Raw genomic sequence first — 14652 nt, forward strand, 5'->3', positions numbered from 1 at the left:
AATCCAACCCTTCTTGGGGCCTTGATCTTACTGTGGAAGGAGATAATGTTAACGTCATTCAATGGGCTAATAGGATTTGCATGTGCTCCTGGTTCCTCGCCACTGTTTTTTACCATATTTTTCACTTGTGCAGGCCTCTTCGAGTAGGCTTCCCTCATATTAGCAAAAGTCTAACTCCGATGTGGATATTTTAGCCAATGAAGGGGCCTCCATGCCGGGGAATTCACTTCCTTTCCACTCTTATCTTTTTTGACTAATGATATATCTCCTTTTTTTTCTCACTCTATCTCTCCCTCTTTGTATCTCCATTTCTTCCTGTGTCTCTCTCACACAAACTTTTCTCTTCTCTCTCCTCCCCTCTCTATCTTTACCCATTCCTATCTGTCATCTCTCTCGTCTCCATATTTCTTGTACCCCTGCTTCCTCTTTTTTGCAGCTGCCACTATAATCTGCGAGACGTTGCAAGCTCGCCTACCCGGAGGGTACCCTTTCCCCTAATCCCTTCTCGCTCTCTACTGCTTCTCATCTGAGCACCCTCCTTTGTGGACACCCGTTTTGTGGGATGCCCCCACTTTTTTGGTTTTCTCTCTATCTACCCTTCTATTTGGGCTCTTTTCTCTCTCGCACTGAATCTCTCCCCCGGCCCCCTCCTCTTCTTCATCTTACGCATCTCCTATCTGCATGTACATTACTTTTTGGACAGCAAGACCTTTTTGAACTGCAGTTGCCTGGCTCTCCACCCCATTTTTTGAACAGCCTCAATTTTCAAAGACACTACTTTTTATGAACTACAACAGCCTGATTTTTGGATAGGCCCAGACCATTCACCACATACCTTTTTCTTTACCCTCTCCTCTCTTCTCTCTTCTCTTCTCCTCTTCTCTATTTTCTTTTCTTCTTCACCTAACACCTTATCTCTTCTCTTCTCTCTTCTCTCTTCTCTCTTCTCTCTTCTCTCTTCTCTCTTCTCTCTTCTCTTCCACTTTACTCCTCTTCTATCCATTTTTTACTCCCTCTCCTCTCACATCCTTCTCTTTCATTTTCACATGTCTTTTCCGTTTTCTTTGTCTTCTTTTTTCCTTTTTCTCTTTTTTTTTCTTTCTTTTTTTGTAAAGAGAGCCCAAACCATGGGCTGCCATAATATACATAACTTTATCACCTTTTCCAAAAAAAAAAAAAAGATACATAAATCCATTGCAAGAATTGCCTCACAAGTGCATAAGTTCTTTTCTTTTTTGTGAGATAAATATAGAAACAACACATTTCAATTTATCAATCAAGTTACAAACTCACCATAAAATGTTTAAACATACAAACTGCTAATATATAAAACTGAACTAACGCTTTTAATCTAAAGGGTACAAAACTTAAAGGAGGACCAGTATGAATCAAACACAGGAGGTTTAGGGTAATAGGAAACCCAATTGGAAGCAAGAGAAAAACCTTCATTTGTGGTGGCCTCCAAAATGGATCATAGGAAAATAGCCAACCCTGTACATCAACCAAGATGAATAGAACAAACAATTAAATTGACTGCTTAAAAGTGCAAGAACAAAGCTAAGGATGGTAACTATTAATACATGTATAAAACAAGATGACCCCTCTCGACCACTCAAATAAAACCTGTATCTAACAAACATAAGAGAACATAAAATGAAAATGTTTAACCCAAAAAACTAACCATGATACACACTCTGTCAAAAACATTTGTCATTCCATACTAATTCCAGTAAGATGGGCAGTGAAGAAGAGAGAAGAAAATCAGTAGCCAATAATGACTATGTATCGTGTAGCAGCATCTGTAAAATAGTATGGTCAAGGTTTTTTCCACCAAAGATTTCTTGATAGTTTCTATGTTTGGGTTTTGAGTTAGGGCATTCGTGGCCACAATATAATATCCAAGTTTCAAATCTAACCAAATGGTGTTGTGCTCCATAGTTTTGACAACAGAACCTGAATATATATATATATACACACAGTGCGTGTGTATGCGTAAGTATATATGTGTGTGTGTATGTATGTATGTATGTATCTGTATGAACATATTTATATGTGCCTATATGTCTATATATATATGAAGTCAGATGTGAGTCACAATGACTGACATGTTTTGCTCCTGAACTACTCAGCTTCCAGTCCAGGATGATCTAAAAAGAAAACAAAGATTGCTTCAAGACATTGTTTGGCTAGCTTTGGACGAATAGACCAAAAACACCTCTTCAACTAAACTTCCATTGCACACCAAAAAGCTATGACAAAAATTTTGGTTTTAGGCTACCCCGGTCCCCTCCCCCCACAAATAAAACTAAGTGAGGCAATATATGTCGTGGAAGTGAAAGAAGCTCAGAACTAACTTGATAAATTTTATTTAATAAATTACAAGGGCATTAGCTAAGCACCTGCATAAGCCAAACAGCCTCGCTATCACCTTTGAGCATTGCTTCATATATTGCTGAACCAAGAGCAGCAATATAATCTGGATCATCATCTGGTGGTGTATTTTCATCAAAAGTGTCACTGCCATTTTCATAATCAGATGGCAGAAAACCATAATAAATCATCTCTTGTGAATCATTTGAAAATCCATGTTATCAAATTATGCTCCTTGATAGAGGGAAACTATGTCTAGTTCATGTGTCCATCAGTCATTCAATCACATGGAATGCAAAAAGCCAATACCATTCTATATTTCAGCATAAAAAGAGAACTAGACAAAATTATGGTGGTCAGTACATAGCAAATAAATTGCATTCCATTGTGTGCGTTAATATTACCCCTTTTACCTCTTTTTGCGCTTGTTTTCTTAGTATTGTTTTGCCTATTTCATTTCATTCTAACTATTTCTGTTGTAAGTACTTAGAGGAAAGGATAATATAGCCCAATGGACTGCAGAGCAGTCTAATTTATTGTGTCATTTCCATCCACTTAACTGATGGACAGTGAGAATGAAAACGTGGACACAACATTGGATCACGCCCTGTACCCAATCACATCATCATCAACCATCAATTCCATATCGATGCCCCAATGGGCTGTGGTTCTTTCATAGTCCAGCACAATGGACTGCAGAGCAGTCTAATTTATTGTGTCATTTCCATCGACTTAACAGATGGACAGTAAGAATGAAAAAGTGGACGCAACATTGGATCACGCCCTGTTCCCAATCACATCATCGTCAACCATCAATTCCATAGTGATGCCCCAATGGGCTATGGTTCTTTCATAGTCTAGTGGATTATAGAATAGTTAGATACCCTCTTTTCCTCAAACCTCAAGTTCAGGATATCTAGGAAATGCTTCAACCCACTTCAGTAGATGTTCCTGGGATACTCTCGTCTTTTCATTTCTATTGTAGTTTATTACTTCTATCTCTACACCATTTGATTGGAGGGCAAAGACCAAAATTTGGCCTTGTCAACTTAACTTACTTTGAAATCAGTTAAGGAAGCAACAAGGGTAGGTGAGTTTAAACATCCTATATATGTATTTCTTTTGATTATTCTAAATGTCCTCCTTCAACGGTGGGTGGTCACCCATAACCTAGTGGTTCTGAGTGTTCAGAGTCATGTATTTGTATGCATGAAATTGTTTGTCAGATAATTGGTTGCCAAAAGTACTTCTGCAATTACGTCATAAACTGGCAGTTGTTTTTAATTCTGTCCTATATCGTACAACCTTATCCAATCAACATCCAAAGGATTTTGATTCACGGAAGGCCTTTTAAGTTGATGTTACAAAATGTTCCAAAGTTGTATGAATGCAAGACAGTCAAAACCCCCTAGGAGAGAAACAAAAATTCCAATTTGTTTCGTTTTGTTCACACAAATGACAAGAGTACCAAATATATTGCCAGCATCAAGATTAAAAATCTAGATTGGGGGACGAATATGTCACGAAACCCTATTACTTTTCCTACATCATTGCTACCTCATTGGGATCATATGATTTAAGGAAAGAAGAAAATCACTGCCTTGGACATATATAAAATCCATATTGAATGACAGGATCAAAATGAAAAAAATGCTCCTTAAACAATGGGACTAAGTAAAATGAATGCATACAACACAATCCATACACTACAACACAATCAATGAGACGGCAGCATTATAAACTCTAACTAAGTCTTGTTATTGTTTTCCATGTGTCCAAACTAAAATAACATGTATAAAGAGAAAAGACATGCAGATTGGGACAGCGCAATAATTACAAACCAGGAAGTGATCTTTTAATGCTACATTAAGATGGCTCTGTCACAGAAATCTCATGCTTTCAAAGAACAAAGTACATATATATTTTTGTCCAAAATTATATAATTATGAAACTGCCACATAGCAATATAGCTATTGTACTTTACATAAAAAACAATATCTAATTATCTATTCTGCAAAATATGAGTCTTTTACATCATCTGATATCAGAAGTTATTCTTGACAATGTTCAGACAATTCTTACAAAACTCTGCGTCGTGTTGCAAAGTCAGCAAAGATAATTTTTTCATGGACTTCACTATTTCAAAAAAAAACACTACCAAAAGTAAGCTTAACCTTCAGCAGTCTAACAGATTCCAACCAAGAATTATTGAACGGAGCAAGAAATCTGCATGTCTCAAAAAAGAAAAAAAGTGTGATACTTAACTAGATGGCAGCTTATCTCAAACAAATTGCAAATATCAAAGGGAATTGAAATAGAAACTTTAGAGGGGTTTAAAGGTTGATATGAACTTACCAATTGTATATATGTCCTGTCTTTCCATATTCTGTGGAAAATGACTAATGTCAGGGAGAGAAAACATATTATTTAAAACTCAACTCTCTGGACTTCGCATAAAAGCAGAAAAAAATATTACATGTAGATTACTTCAGCGAAATACAATTCATTGATAGGTTCTTACGAAAAGAATATGTGATATCGTGATGTGGGACAAAATTATTCTTCTTTTTAGTTATTGTCTAATTTCAAATGATATATGCTATAATTTAAATTTAGGGTTTATTTATAGGATTTTTAAATTTTTTTTAGCAGTTCTAGGGTTATTTTTAGGATTTTAGGAGCTGTTTAGAAAAGTAGTTAGTATGCTTATGGCATATTTTGTTTATCAGGAGTAAAAATACAATTACAAATTTTTTTTAATTAGGACTTCTATTTCAATTAGAATTAGGATTTCTTGGGCTCTAAGTAAGGTCTAGCATTGTAAATAGCGCCTATGTAGAGAATTTAGAATGGAGAGTAGATTTTTGATATGTTATTTTTGGTTTTACCAGTAAAGACCATTAAAGCCTAACTTGTAGGCTTCCTCTTTAGGTTTTCAATCAATAGACTACCCTGTAAAATTCTTTCTACTTCATATAGTGTTGGGATTTGAGAGCATTAAAGGCCTTGCTTCATGTATTAAGTAATGTAAACACTAATGATTATGAATAAAATAAAAAAGAGACACTCCAGCTTTAGTAGAAGTGTGATTCATGTAGGACCAAGGGGGCATGAGAGCCCAGATGACTTACACTACACATCGCTAGCCAGGTCATAGGGCTGATTGAGTCGAAAATGAAAGACCTTAGGCAAAAGGCACATGGCCAAACGCACCAACCCAAGAGGGTTTCTGGGTCATCTCTTGTCGACAAAGGAGTATGCCCAATGGTAGGTTTGAGCCAGGAGAAAGGTGTTATCCTTCTAAGGGTAGGCTTGTGAGGGCCAAATCCTCTCATATCCCTCTAAGCATGCACATTAGATAGCTGCATTAGTGAAGTGACTTGTGAGGGTCACCTTGAGGACCCTAGCACCAGATAGAGTTGTACACCTCTAGGAGTGACATGACTTATCCTTGGGGACACCTGTAATCCATGACCTTATAGTTAACATACTTACAAACATTGATAAGCTAGTCATGAGGCCCTGCAAGAGAGATAATGGATCATGGATCTCATTGGGTTAGTTTGAGAGGACAAACTGTTATAACAATGGCCAACAAAAATGGAATGCCTAGTTAGAAAGTTGAGGCATTATCCAATGGCATGCCCAGTCCTTCAATAATTTATTTTAACAATATTATGTCTTTAAAGGATTACATGAGAATTAATTTTCTCAAACATTCATATTAATTAGAAATTTTTGCCCTTAAAATAAGGGAGGATATATGCTAAACTTTGTTTTTATTTCACAAAAGGGCTTATTTGGAGTTTTGTGTTTTCTTTTGTCCTCTGTATGTTTGACTTTTAGTTTTGGCCTCAGAGTAACTAGGACACATGCAAGACTTGTTTTAAACCACAAGTGGCCACATCATCACCATGTGGGATCGCATGGGACCACTGGCCATGGGACTTCCATGCGTTACGCAAATTCTAATTGTCTTACATCTATGGCGTGCTAAGAAAATCAATAAACCTAATCTTTTCAGGATCCCTTTTCCAAGAATCTAAAGAAAACATAATTTATGTCTCAAAAAGAACTTTCTAGGATTCAAGAAAGACTAAATATTTAAGAGAGATTATTTTTAGAAGAAAACTTAAAAACCTACATGATTCCTAGTCTGAATTGAAGTTGGACTTCTATCTTAATTTTGAAGGAAAGTGGGATAAAGCAACTAGGGATAGAGGAGTAATGTCATGCCCAAAATCATGATGGCTGATCTGAGGAATAAAAGGCTGAGACTAAAAGCCTCCTCATCCAATGGATCTGCTATTTTTCTCGAAAGACAAAGTGATCTCTTCTATACCCTAAACCCTAAAGCCCACATATAGGCGTTGAATTAACTCTCCCATGCATCCTTCATTGTTTTGTTGTTCATATGACACTATTTTTTCTCTGGAAACCATGTGAAACTCAGAGAAAAAGCAGAGATTTTAGGGTAAGAAATTTGTGAGAAAGAAAACATGGAGAGGCTACTGCGAAGGACAAAGTTGAGAGGAAAAACCCTAACTCTGTGAGAGACACTCAAGGAGAGATTAGTCTAGTTTTCATCCTGTTTCAGCTGAGGTCTTTGCATCCCCAATGAGAGTTGAAGAAGAATTTAGCCTCTGTTTTGCTGTGCCAGCAATTGAGGGGATCTGATTGGGGTGCCCAAAGTCCTAGGAGGTGATCCTTGACCCCAAGCAGCTTTCACGGTTAGACTTTCTTTTATTGTCCTTGCTAATTCTGTGTATAGTTTAGATGGTTTGGTGAAAACAAGGAAGGCAGCTAGGTTCCTAGTTTGGTTTTGTTTTCTTTTCAACGTGTCCTGTATTTTCTTGGTACAAAATTGTATATACGCAGATATTTAAGACAGGCATGCTGGTACATACAATAATAGAGCTGAAAAACTTTTAAATAATGATATTGTACAGGACCTATCATAGCTGCTCACAATAGTTCAAACATAACCTGATTAGCAGAGCTATAAGCAAATCAATAAATGCAACTAAAGATGCACATAACCAAAGATGCATGCACAAATGCATATCACTTACAATTGTTCACCACATAACAGCTGCAATAATAAAGTCCTCATAAATGAAGTTGAATCATGCAGTACGCAACAAAAGTCTCAATTTACAATGGTGAATATATATTTCCAGAATTTACCTTCCCTGTAGAATTATATCCTAAATCCATTTATGTGTGTATAATTTGATGAAGGCAAAAAACTAATACCCACCTATTCTTTGTTGTTCAATAAATGCTTTTCCAATCTGAACAAATAAGGGATCTGTTGGATCTAAAAGGTACGTGCAGCACCAGCGTGGATCACCTCTAACGGTAAACCTATTATACAAGCCAGAAGGGATTTTAATTGAAGGTACAAGAAAAGGTGTTCACTAAGCAATGAAAACGCAATAGGAACCCCAGCAACAGATATATTTTTTCTTTATCTATTCTATATTTGGAAATATCAAGCGTGATATATTCAAAGACATAAATATAAAAAGCTTATAGTCCATTTCTAACTCTTAAGAAACATTATCACAAAATCCTTAAATATTATTGAACTGCAAATAACAATTTAGCATCAAGAATGCCTCCCATATCCAATCATGGTAGTTACCGTTTCAAATTGTGTTGTTTTGTTGTGAGATTATCATCTCTATTTTTTTCAACAACCTAGAAAAAAAGTGGAGCCCAAAATAGCTATAAATTGAAATAGGAATGCGTGGCCCACAATATTAAGGAAATGGTCAATCTGTGCAATCTTTGTTTATAGATTTTAGGGAAGTTCTATGGCTATGTTTATTGTGGATGATTCTAATGATTCTTTGTACCTATACAAGTGATGCAAGCCAATATTATTCTTAGTTTTACCCTTTGTTCAATTTCAAAGGATGTATATTTCATTTTTAGTTTGAGGGTTGACTTTTGAGTTTTTTAGTTTTTAGGGATTCTAGATTATGTTTTTATTTACTATTCACCAGTTACTATTCATACGTACTTTTCACAGGTTAATCTTTAACAGGGTAAATGTGTCATTACAACTTTTGTGCTTATGTTAGGACTTTTTGGGTCATTTTAATTATTGTACGACATTTAATGTCTTTGAACATTAAAATGTAACATAGAAGAAGTGTGTGGGGCCTTAAGGGGGGTCATTCCACGTAATTTTTTGAAACTAAAAGATAAAGGAAAAAGCTTAGGCTTTTCAAATCCTAGCACATGGGGTAAGAAGAACACCCTAAGGTTCTCCAAGTTATTGCTTGTGTTTGGCTTGTTTTTTTGTAGATTTTACTGTTTTCTCAAATTTCCTGCATCAATTTGGTATCTAAGCTTAGGGTTCCTTCAACAACAAAGCCAAGAAACTTGATGCAAGAGAATTTGAGGAAGTAGTAAAATCAGCAATGAACAAAGCCAAACACAAGCATCCAAAGAAACCTACAGTTTCTTCTCCATACCCCAAGCTAGGATTCCAAAAGCCTAAGCTTTTCTCTCTTTCAATTTCTAAAAATCATATGGAATGAACCCCCTCAAGGCCCCACTCACCTTTTATATATTTTAATTTAATGTTCCAAGTACAAAAAGTGTTCAAACAAATGACAAATTGACCCATATATCCTAACTTAACTTTTAATTTAGAATGACAGATAATTATGAATAATAATCATGAAGTAAAGAAAAAAAAATCTAAAACACCTAAAAAACTATAAACCCTAGAAATAAACCCTAAAACTAAAATTATAATACACATCCTCCGAAATTGAATAAAAATTAAAAATAAGAACAAGTTTGCCTCCATCAAAACTATAGAAAGTCTATGGTTTGTTGATTTTGGCCCAAGTTTTGCCAAATCAACCTAGATCTTATTGTTTTCAGCAAGTCTTTGTTGATTATCTATCTAGGGTCTGTGATTTCACGAAGCCATGGCAACAAGAAGGGAACATGGAAGGGGGATTTTTGCAAATCCACTTCGTGATCTCAGAGATGAAGAAATTGAGAAGCTTAAAAGACAAGTTCAACAATAGATGCAACAGTTTACGAGCATTATTCATGGGCAAGACTGTGATCTTTCGGCCCAAGAATATGCCGAGTATCACCCTTTTCACCTCTGTGCTCCGCATGAAGATTTGAGTGAAGAGGAAAGCGATAGAATAACTAAACATGGGAAACATTACTCTAGGGTATTCAATTTGAACGACAATTTTAATTTTGGCACAGGTTCTATAAAAAAATAAGCAGGTTGTAAATTAGGTTTTGCCACCAACCTTCGATATATGCTCAAATGAATAGGAGATCAGATCTATGATAAGATAAATATAAAGATGAAGATGGTTCAAAAGAGGGTCTTGCTAGGGAAGAATATGGAGAGAAAGCAATAGGGGGACTGATCAAAATCATGGCCCTTAAAGATCTAAAGATATAGAAGAGGTGGACAATTCAACAGATTCAAAAGTATTGAAATCAGAGTAACACAGAGGAAGCATGATCGACTCATAAACCGCAAATTGCGGCCCAGTTTCAAAGTGTGACGAAATAGATATTTAGAAAGCCTTTAAAGGCCAGAAAATTGAGTTTGAAGTTTCCCACATAATTTTCAATGCGAGTTCAGGGATAACCAAATTTGATAAGTTTGTATCAATTTGTTATTATACATACCAGGAACCATTTCTTAGGGAGTTCTTCTTACCACGAGTAAAAATTGAGCCAACGAATAAGAAGAATATTGAAGAAGGTGGTTCTAATGCTAAATTCATCTTAATACACTTCAAAACTTGATGATGAGTTTTCTCCATCTAGGGAAGAATGATGCAAGTCAACATTTTTCCTATTTTTAATTTTATTCAATTTTAAAGGATGTATATTTTAATTTTAGTTTTAGGATTTACTTTTAAGTTTTTTATATTTTAAGGTTTCTGTGTGCGACATCTTCCTCGATCTCTCCATTTTCCTGGATGATCAACCCAAGATATCGAAAGTGCAGTCCTTTTTGTACTTTAAGGCCATCAATCTTAACTACTTTCGTATCTCTACTCCTATTATTACTAAACTTGCACTCTAGCTTTACTATATGGGACGGAATGTTGAACGGACAAAAACCAATATAACCATAGAATGAGTGTAGCGGAGATGAGGATGTTGAGATGGATGAGTGGCAAGACAAGAAGGGATAGAATTCGAAATGAATCTATTCGAGAGAATTTAGGCATAGCACCAATAGGCAATAAAATGAGAGAGAGTAGACTTAGGTGGGCTGGCCATGTGTGGCGTCGACGAAGTACATTACCTGTCAACAATGTTTCAAAAAGCGCTAGGCGGTTCCTAAGCGGTCGGGGGGGTCCAGGCCGCCTAGGACCTAGGCGGGCGCCCAGAACTTGGGTGGCCCAGTATAATTTTTTTTTTTTGGATTTTCTCTCTCTAAATAGCCTCTAATGGGTTTTAGGTATCAAATGAACCTAAAACCCATAATTTTGCCTCTTTAGTATTAAAAAAATGACCCTAAATACCCTCAGGGAGCCACAGTTCCGCCCCTAGGTGGGGCGCATGCCCTGGGAGGCCGCCTAAGGGGGTTCAGGCGGGCACCCAGGGGGGCGGTCCGCTTTTTGAAACAATGCATGTCGGGAGGTGCGAGTTCGTTCAAGTGGAAGGACTGAAAAGGGCAAGGGGTAGGCTCAAAAAGACGTGGTTAGAAGTAGTCCAAAAAAATATGGCGACTTATGACCCACTGAGGATATAGCCTTTAATAAAGCATAATGGAAAATCAGGATTCATGTAGCCGACCCCAATTAATTGAGAAAACGCTAAAATGATGATGATGAGATTTTAGGGATTCTAGAAATTTTTTATGTTCTTATTTGCTATTCACTGATTAATATTCCCTGATACTGCTTACAAGTTACTATTCATAAGGGTAAAATCTATCATCATTACAAATTTTGTGGTTAAGACTTTTGGGTCATTTTAATTACTGTATAGATATTTCATGTCTTTGAACAATAAATTATAATATATAAGAGGTGTGTAAGGCCTTGGGAATCATTCCACATGATTTTAAAAATTAAAAGAGAAAAAAAAAACTTGGGCTTTTGGAATGCTAGCTTAGGATGAGGAGGAAACCTAGGGTTCTCCAAATTATTGCTTGTGTTTGGCTTGTTTTCTTACTGATTTTACTATTTTCTCAAATTTCCTACATCAACAAGTCCACATTTGCCTACATGGCTATGGTTACACTATATAGCTTCTTTGTTTCAATTATGATAACTATTTCAAAGGTTTCTGTAGTATACATAATACCAAAGTCACATCAGAAATACAAACCCCAATACTTATATGAAGATCCAGATGCAACAAGAAGCACATCTTTAAATGAAGTTCACAGCTTCCATTATGCTAGCATGTGAAGAAGAATGTGTACATTATCAAATCAAAATTACTAAATAAGGGAAAGAAACAAATTTCACCCCCTTTGTCTCAAAAAACAGCTTGCCTACAGCCTAGGTGCCTGCCAAGGGGCCTAATGCCAAGGCCTAGGAGGACATGATTCAAAAAACGGCCCACTTAGTGCACAGGCGGGCTAGGGCGGCCCGAGTGCATCTCCCAGGCCTCGGCGGGCTTCCTGGGTCAAGGGTCCCTGGGCAGCCACGTAGGGACTTGGGCGCCCACCTAGGCGTGGCCAGCACCCAGGGCATGCGCCTACCCAAGGGCGAAAATGCCCCTCATGGAGGGATTTCCATAAGATCGAAGGATTTCTCAAAATTCCACTTAATCGATCCAAACATCTCCCATTGAGTTTGAATTGACTTTTAGAGATTTTTTAAGCCTATAAGAGGGTTTTTTCAGAAGATTTTGAGATTGGGAAACATCTCAAAGGTGGAAGTTTGAAGATCAAGCAATCAAGGTTAGTGAAAAAATTTTGTTTTTCAAGTATCCAGAATTTCCTTAACATTCCAACAGGTTATCATATACAAGTACCCAGAACTTATTTAAACCTTCCTAAACAAAAAAGTCCATGTCCTAACAAAGAAGAACTTATTTTTTCCAGGGAACGTTTATCTTCCAGCAAACAAACATGCCCTTAGGGACTATTTTTTTGAGATCTATTGATGCCCCTGATGATAGCCATGATGCCCATTACATATTTAAAGTATTTATGAAGAGCATCAAGGAGGTTGGGGAGCAGCATGTTATACAGGTTGTCACAGATAATGCTGCTCCTAATTCTATTGCTGGTAATTTGTTGTACATAGCCTACCCACATATCTTTTGGACACCATGCACAACACACTACATAGACCTCATTCTTGAGGCTATTGAAGGTTTGAGCAAGATTGTAGGCATAGTTAAGAAGGCTAGGTCAGTTACAACATTCATTTATAGTCACACCCTCACCCTCACCATGATGCGCAAATTCACAAAGAATAAAGAGAGTGAGGTCGGGGGTCACGAGATATGCTACCTGGTACATATGTCTACAGAGCATACATTCGAGGATAGTCCAATTGAGGCATATGTTCATCTCTGATGATTGGAGAGCATGCAAGTAGGTCAAGGATCAAAAAAGGAAGAAGGTGAGAGATATCGTCCTGTCTAAGGCGTTTGTGCGACGGGTGAAAAGGTGCTCTTAAGGTATTTTCTCCTCTTGTCAAAGTCCATCACATAGTTGATAGTGACAAGGCCTCCATGGGCTTCACAAATGAGGCAATGGAAGGTTGCATGACAAAGATAGCCCATAATTTAGATTAATGATGTGAGCCGCTCTGAGTCAGTTTGGAAGATATTGATGATAAGTGGCATGGCAGCTACATCAACCATTGCATGCAGCTGGTTAGTATTTGAACCCAACTTTTTATTATGCTGATAAGGATATACAGACAAACGATACAATTATGACTGGAGTTAATAAGTGTTTGGATATGCTAGTCCCTAATCAGAATATCCAAGATCTTATATGGGTTGATGAGCTAATAAGTTACAAGTACGCATTGAAGTCTTTTGTGAGTCTAATGGCAATGAGACAAAGGACCAAAATTGATCCAGGTAATAATGTACTTAACCCAGTCTTCAAGTTCAAGTTTCATATTTGTTGTTAGCTTTTAATATTTCATATATAATCGTAAGTGATAATCAATTTGCAGCTAACTGGTAGAGCCAACATGTGTGTAATGCTCCAGACTTACAAATGTCGGTCATTCGGATCTTGAGCCTAACCACTACCTCATCCGTTTGTGAGCAGAATTGGAGTACTTTTAAGATGGCAATTTATTTATTAGTTTAGAGTATACTAATTTGTAATAATAATTAGCAATTATTGATTATAAAATAATTTTGGAAAATTCACCTGCCCAAGCACCAACGCGGCAAGAGGACTTGGGCGCATCACCTAGGGCTAGTTGGGTAGGTATGGAGCATATGTCACGAGCGCCCAAGCGGAACGACTAGGCACCCTCACAATAATTACAAAAAATAGGGTGGAAATGTCCATCGGGTAGGTGCAATTTCTATCATTTTGCCCCTCATTATTTTTATTTAAGACATTGGGGGGTCATTTTAAACCCCAAAACCGTACAAGAAAAAAATTAGAGCAAAAAAAACTCCCAAATCTGGATTTCTTGTGAGAAATCGAAGACTGAGAAAAAATAGAAGATTTTTTATTTTTGGCAAAATCAAACAATAATTGGGCCCTATCTTTATGGGGCTTAAAGTGGTTGTGGGAAGAGGTTTTTGGCAACCAAAGCTCCCCCTTTCGAAGCTTGAAGGACTCCACATTAAAGGTTAGAGACTTTTAAGTTTTGGATTAGGGTTTTATGGTGTAGCTGAGATGAGAATATTGAGATGGATGAGTGGCAAGACAAGGGACAGAAGTTAAAATGAATATATTCGAAAGAATTTACGTGTGGCCTCAATAGGCGATAAGATGAGAGAAAGTAGACTTAAGTGGGCTGGCCATGTGTGGCACAGACCCAGTATAGCACCTACCAAGAGGTACGAGTTAGTTCAAGTGGAAGGCTCAAAAAGAGCAAGGAGTAGGCCCAAAAGGATATAGTCGGAAGTAGGAGAAAAAAATATGGGGACTTACGGCCTCACTGAGGGTACGACCCTTAAAAGAGCAGAATGGCAAACCAAGATCCATGTAGCCAACCCCAATTAGTTGGAAAAGGCTTTGTTGATTATGATGGATTACAATTTTATGAGATTTTTACACACATATCTTTTTCCTTTTTTTCTATTCTTTTTTATTATGGTATTTGTGTCTTATTT

The 14652-nt window shown here is 37.0% G+C and overlaps 1 protein-coding gene across 7 annotated transcripts in view; it reads right to left on the minus strand.

Annotated features, from left to right (window-relative positions):
* Window positions 1–14652, minus strand: part of LOC18446713 (alpha-N-acetylglucosaminidase) — a 95070-nt gene that overhangs the window by 52894 nt on the left and 27524 nt on the right. For 6 of the 7 annotated variants that reach the window (XR_016041986.1, XM_011629676.3, XM_088848773.1 and 3 more), the window contains 4 exons: window positions 7631–7737; window positions 4726–4756; window positions 2400–2517; window positions 1444–1491 (listed from right to left, as the gene is read on the minus strand). Coding sequence is in view for 6 of the 7 variants with exons in the window: in XM_011629676.3 (XP_011627978.2) it covers window positions 1444–1491; window positions 2400–2517; window positions 4726–4756; window positions 7631–7737 (304 nt within the window). In the remaining variant the exon portion in view is untranslated. The remainder of the gene's footprint in view (window positions 1–1443; window positions 1492–2399; window positions 2518–4725; window positions 4757–7630; window positions 7738–14652) is intronic. The other variant, XM_088848776.1, reaches the window with a different exon arrangement.

This window comes from Amborella trichopoda, chromosome 10, assembly GCF_054954075.1.
Source record: "Amborella trichopoda isolate Santa Cruz 75 chromosome 10, AtrichopodaSantaCruz75HAP2 v2.0, whole genome shotgun sequence".
In the NCBI taxonomy this organism is placed as follows: Eukaryota; Viridiplantae; Streptophyta; class Magnoliopsida; order Amborellales; family Amborellaceae; genus Amborella; species Amborella trichopoda.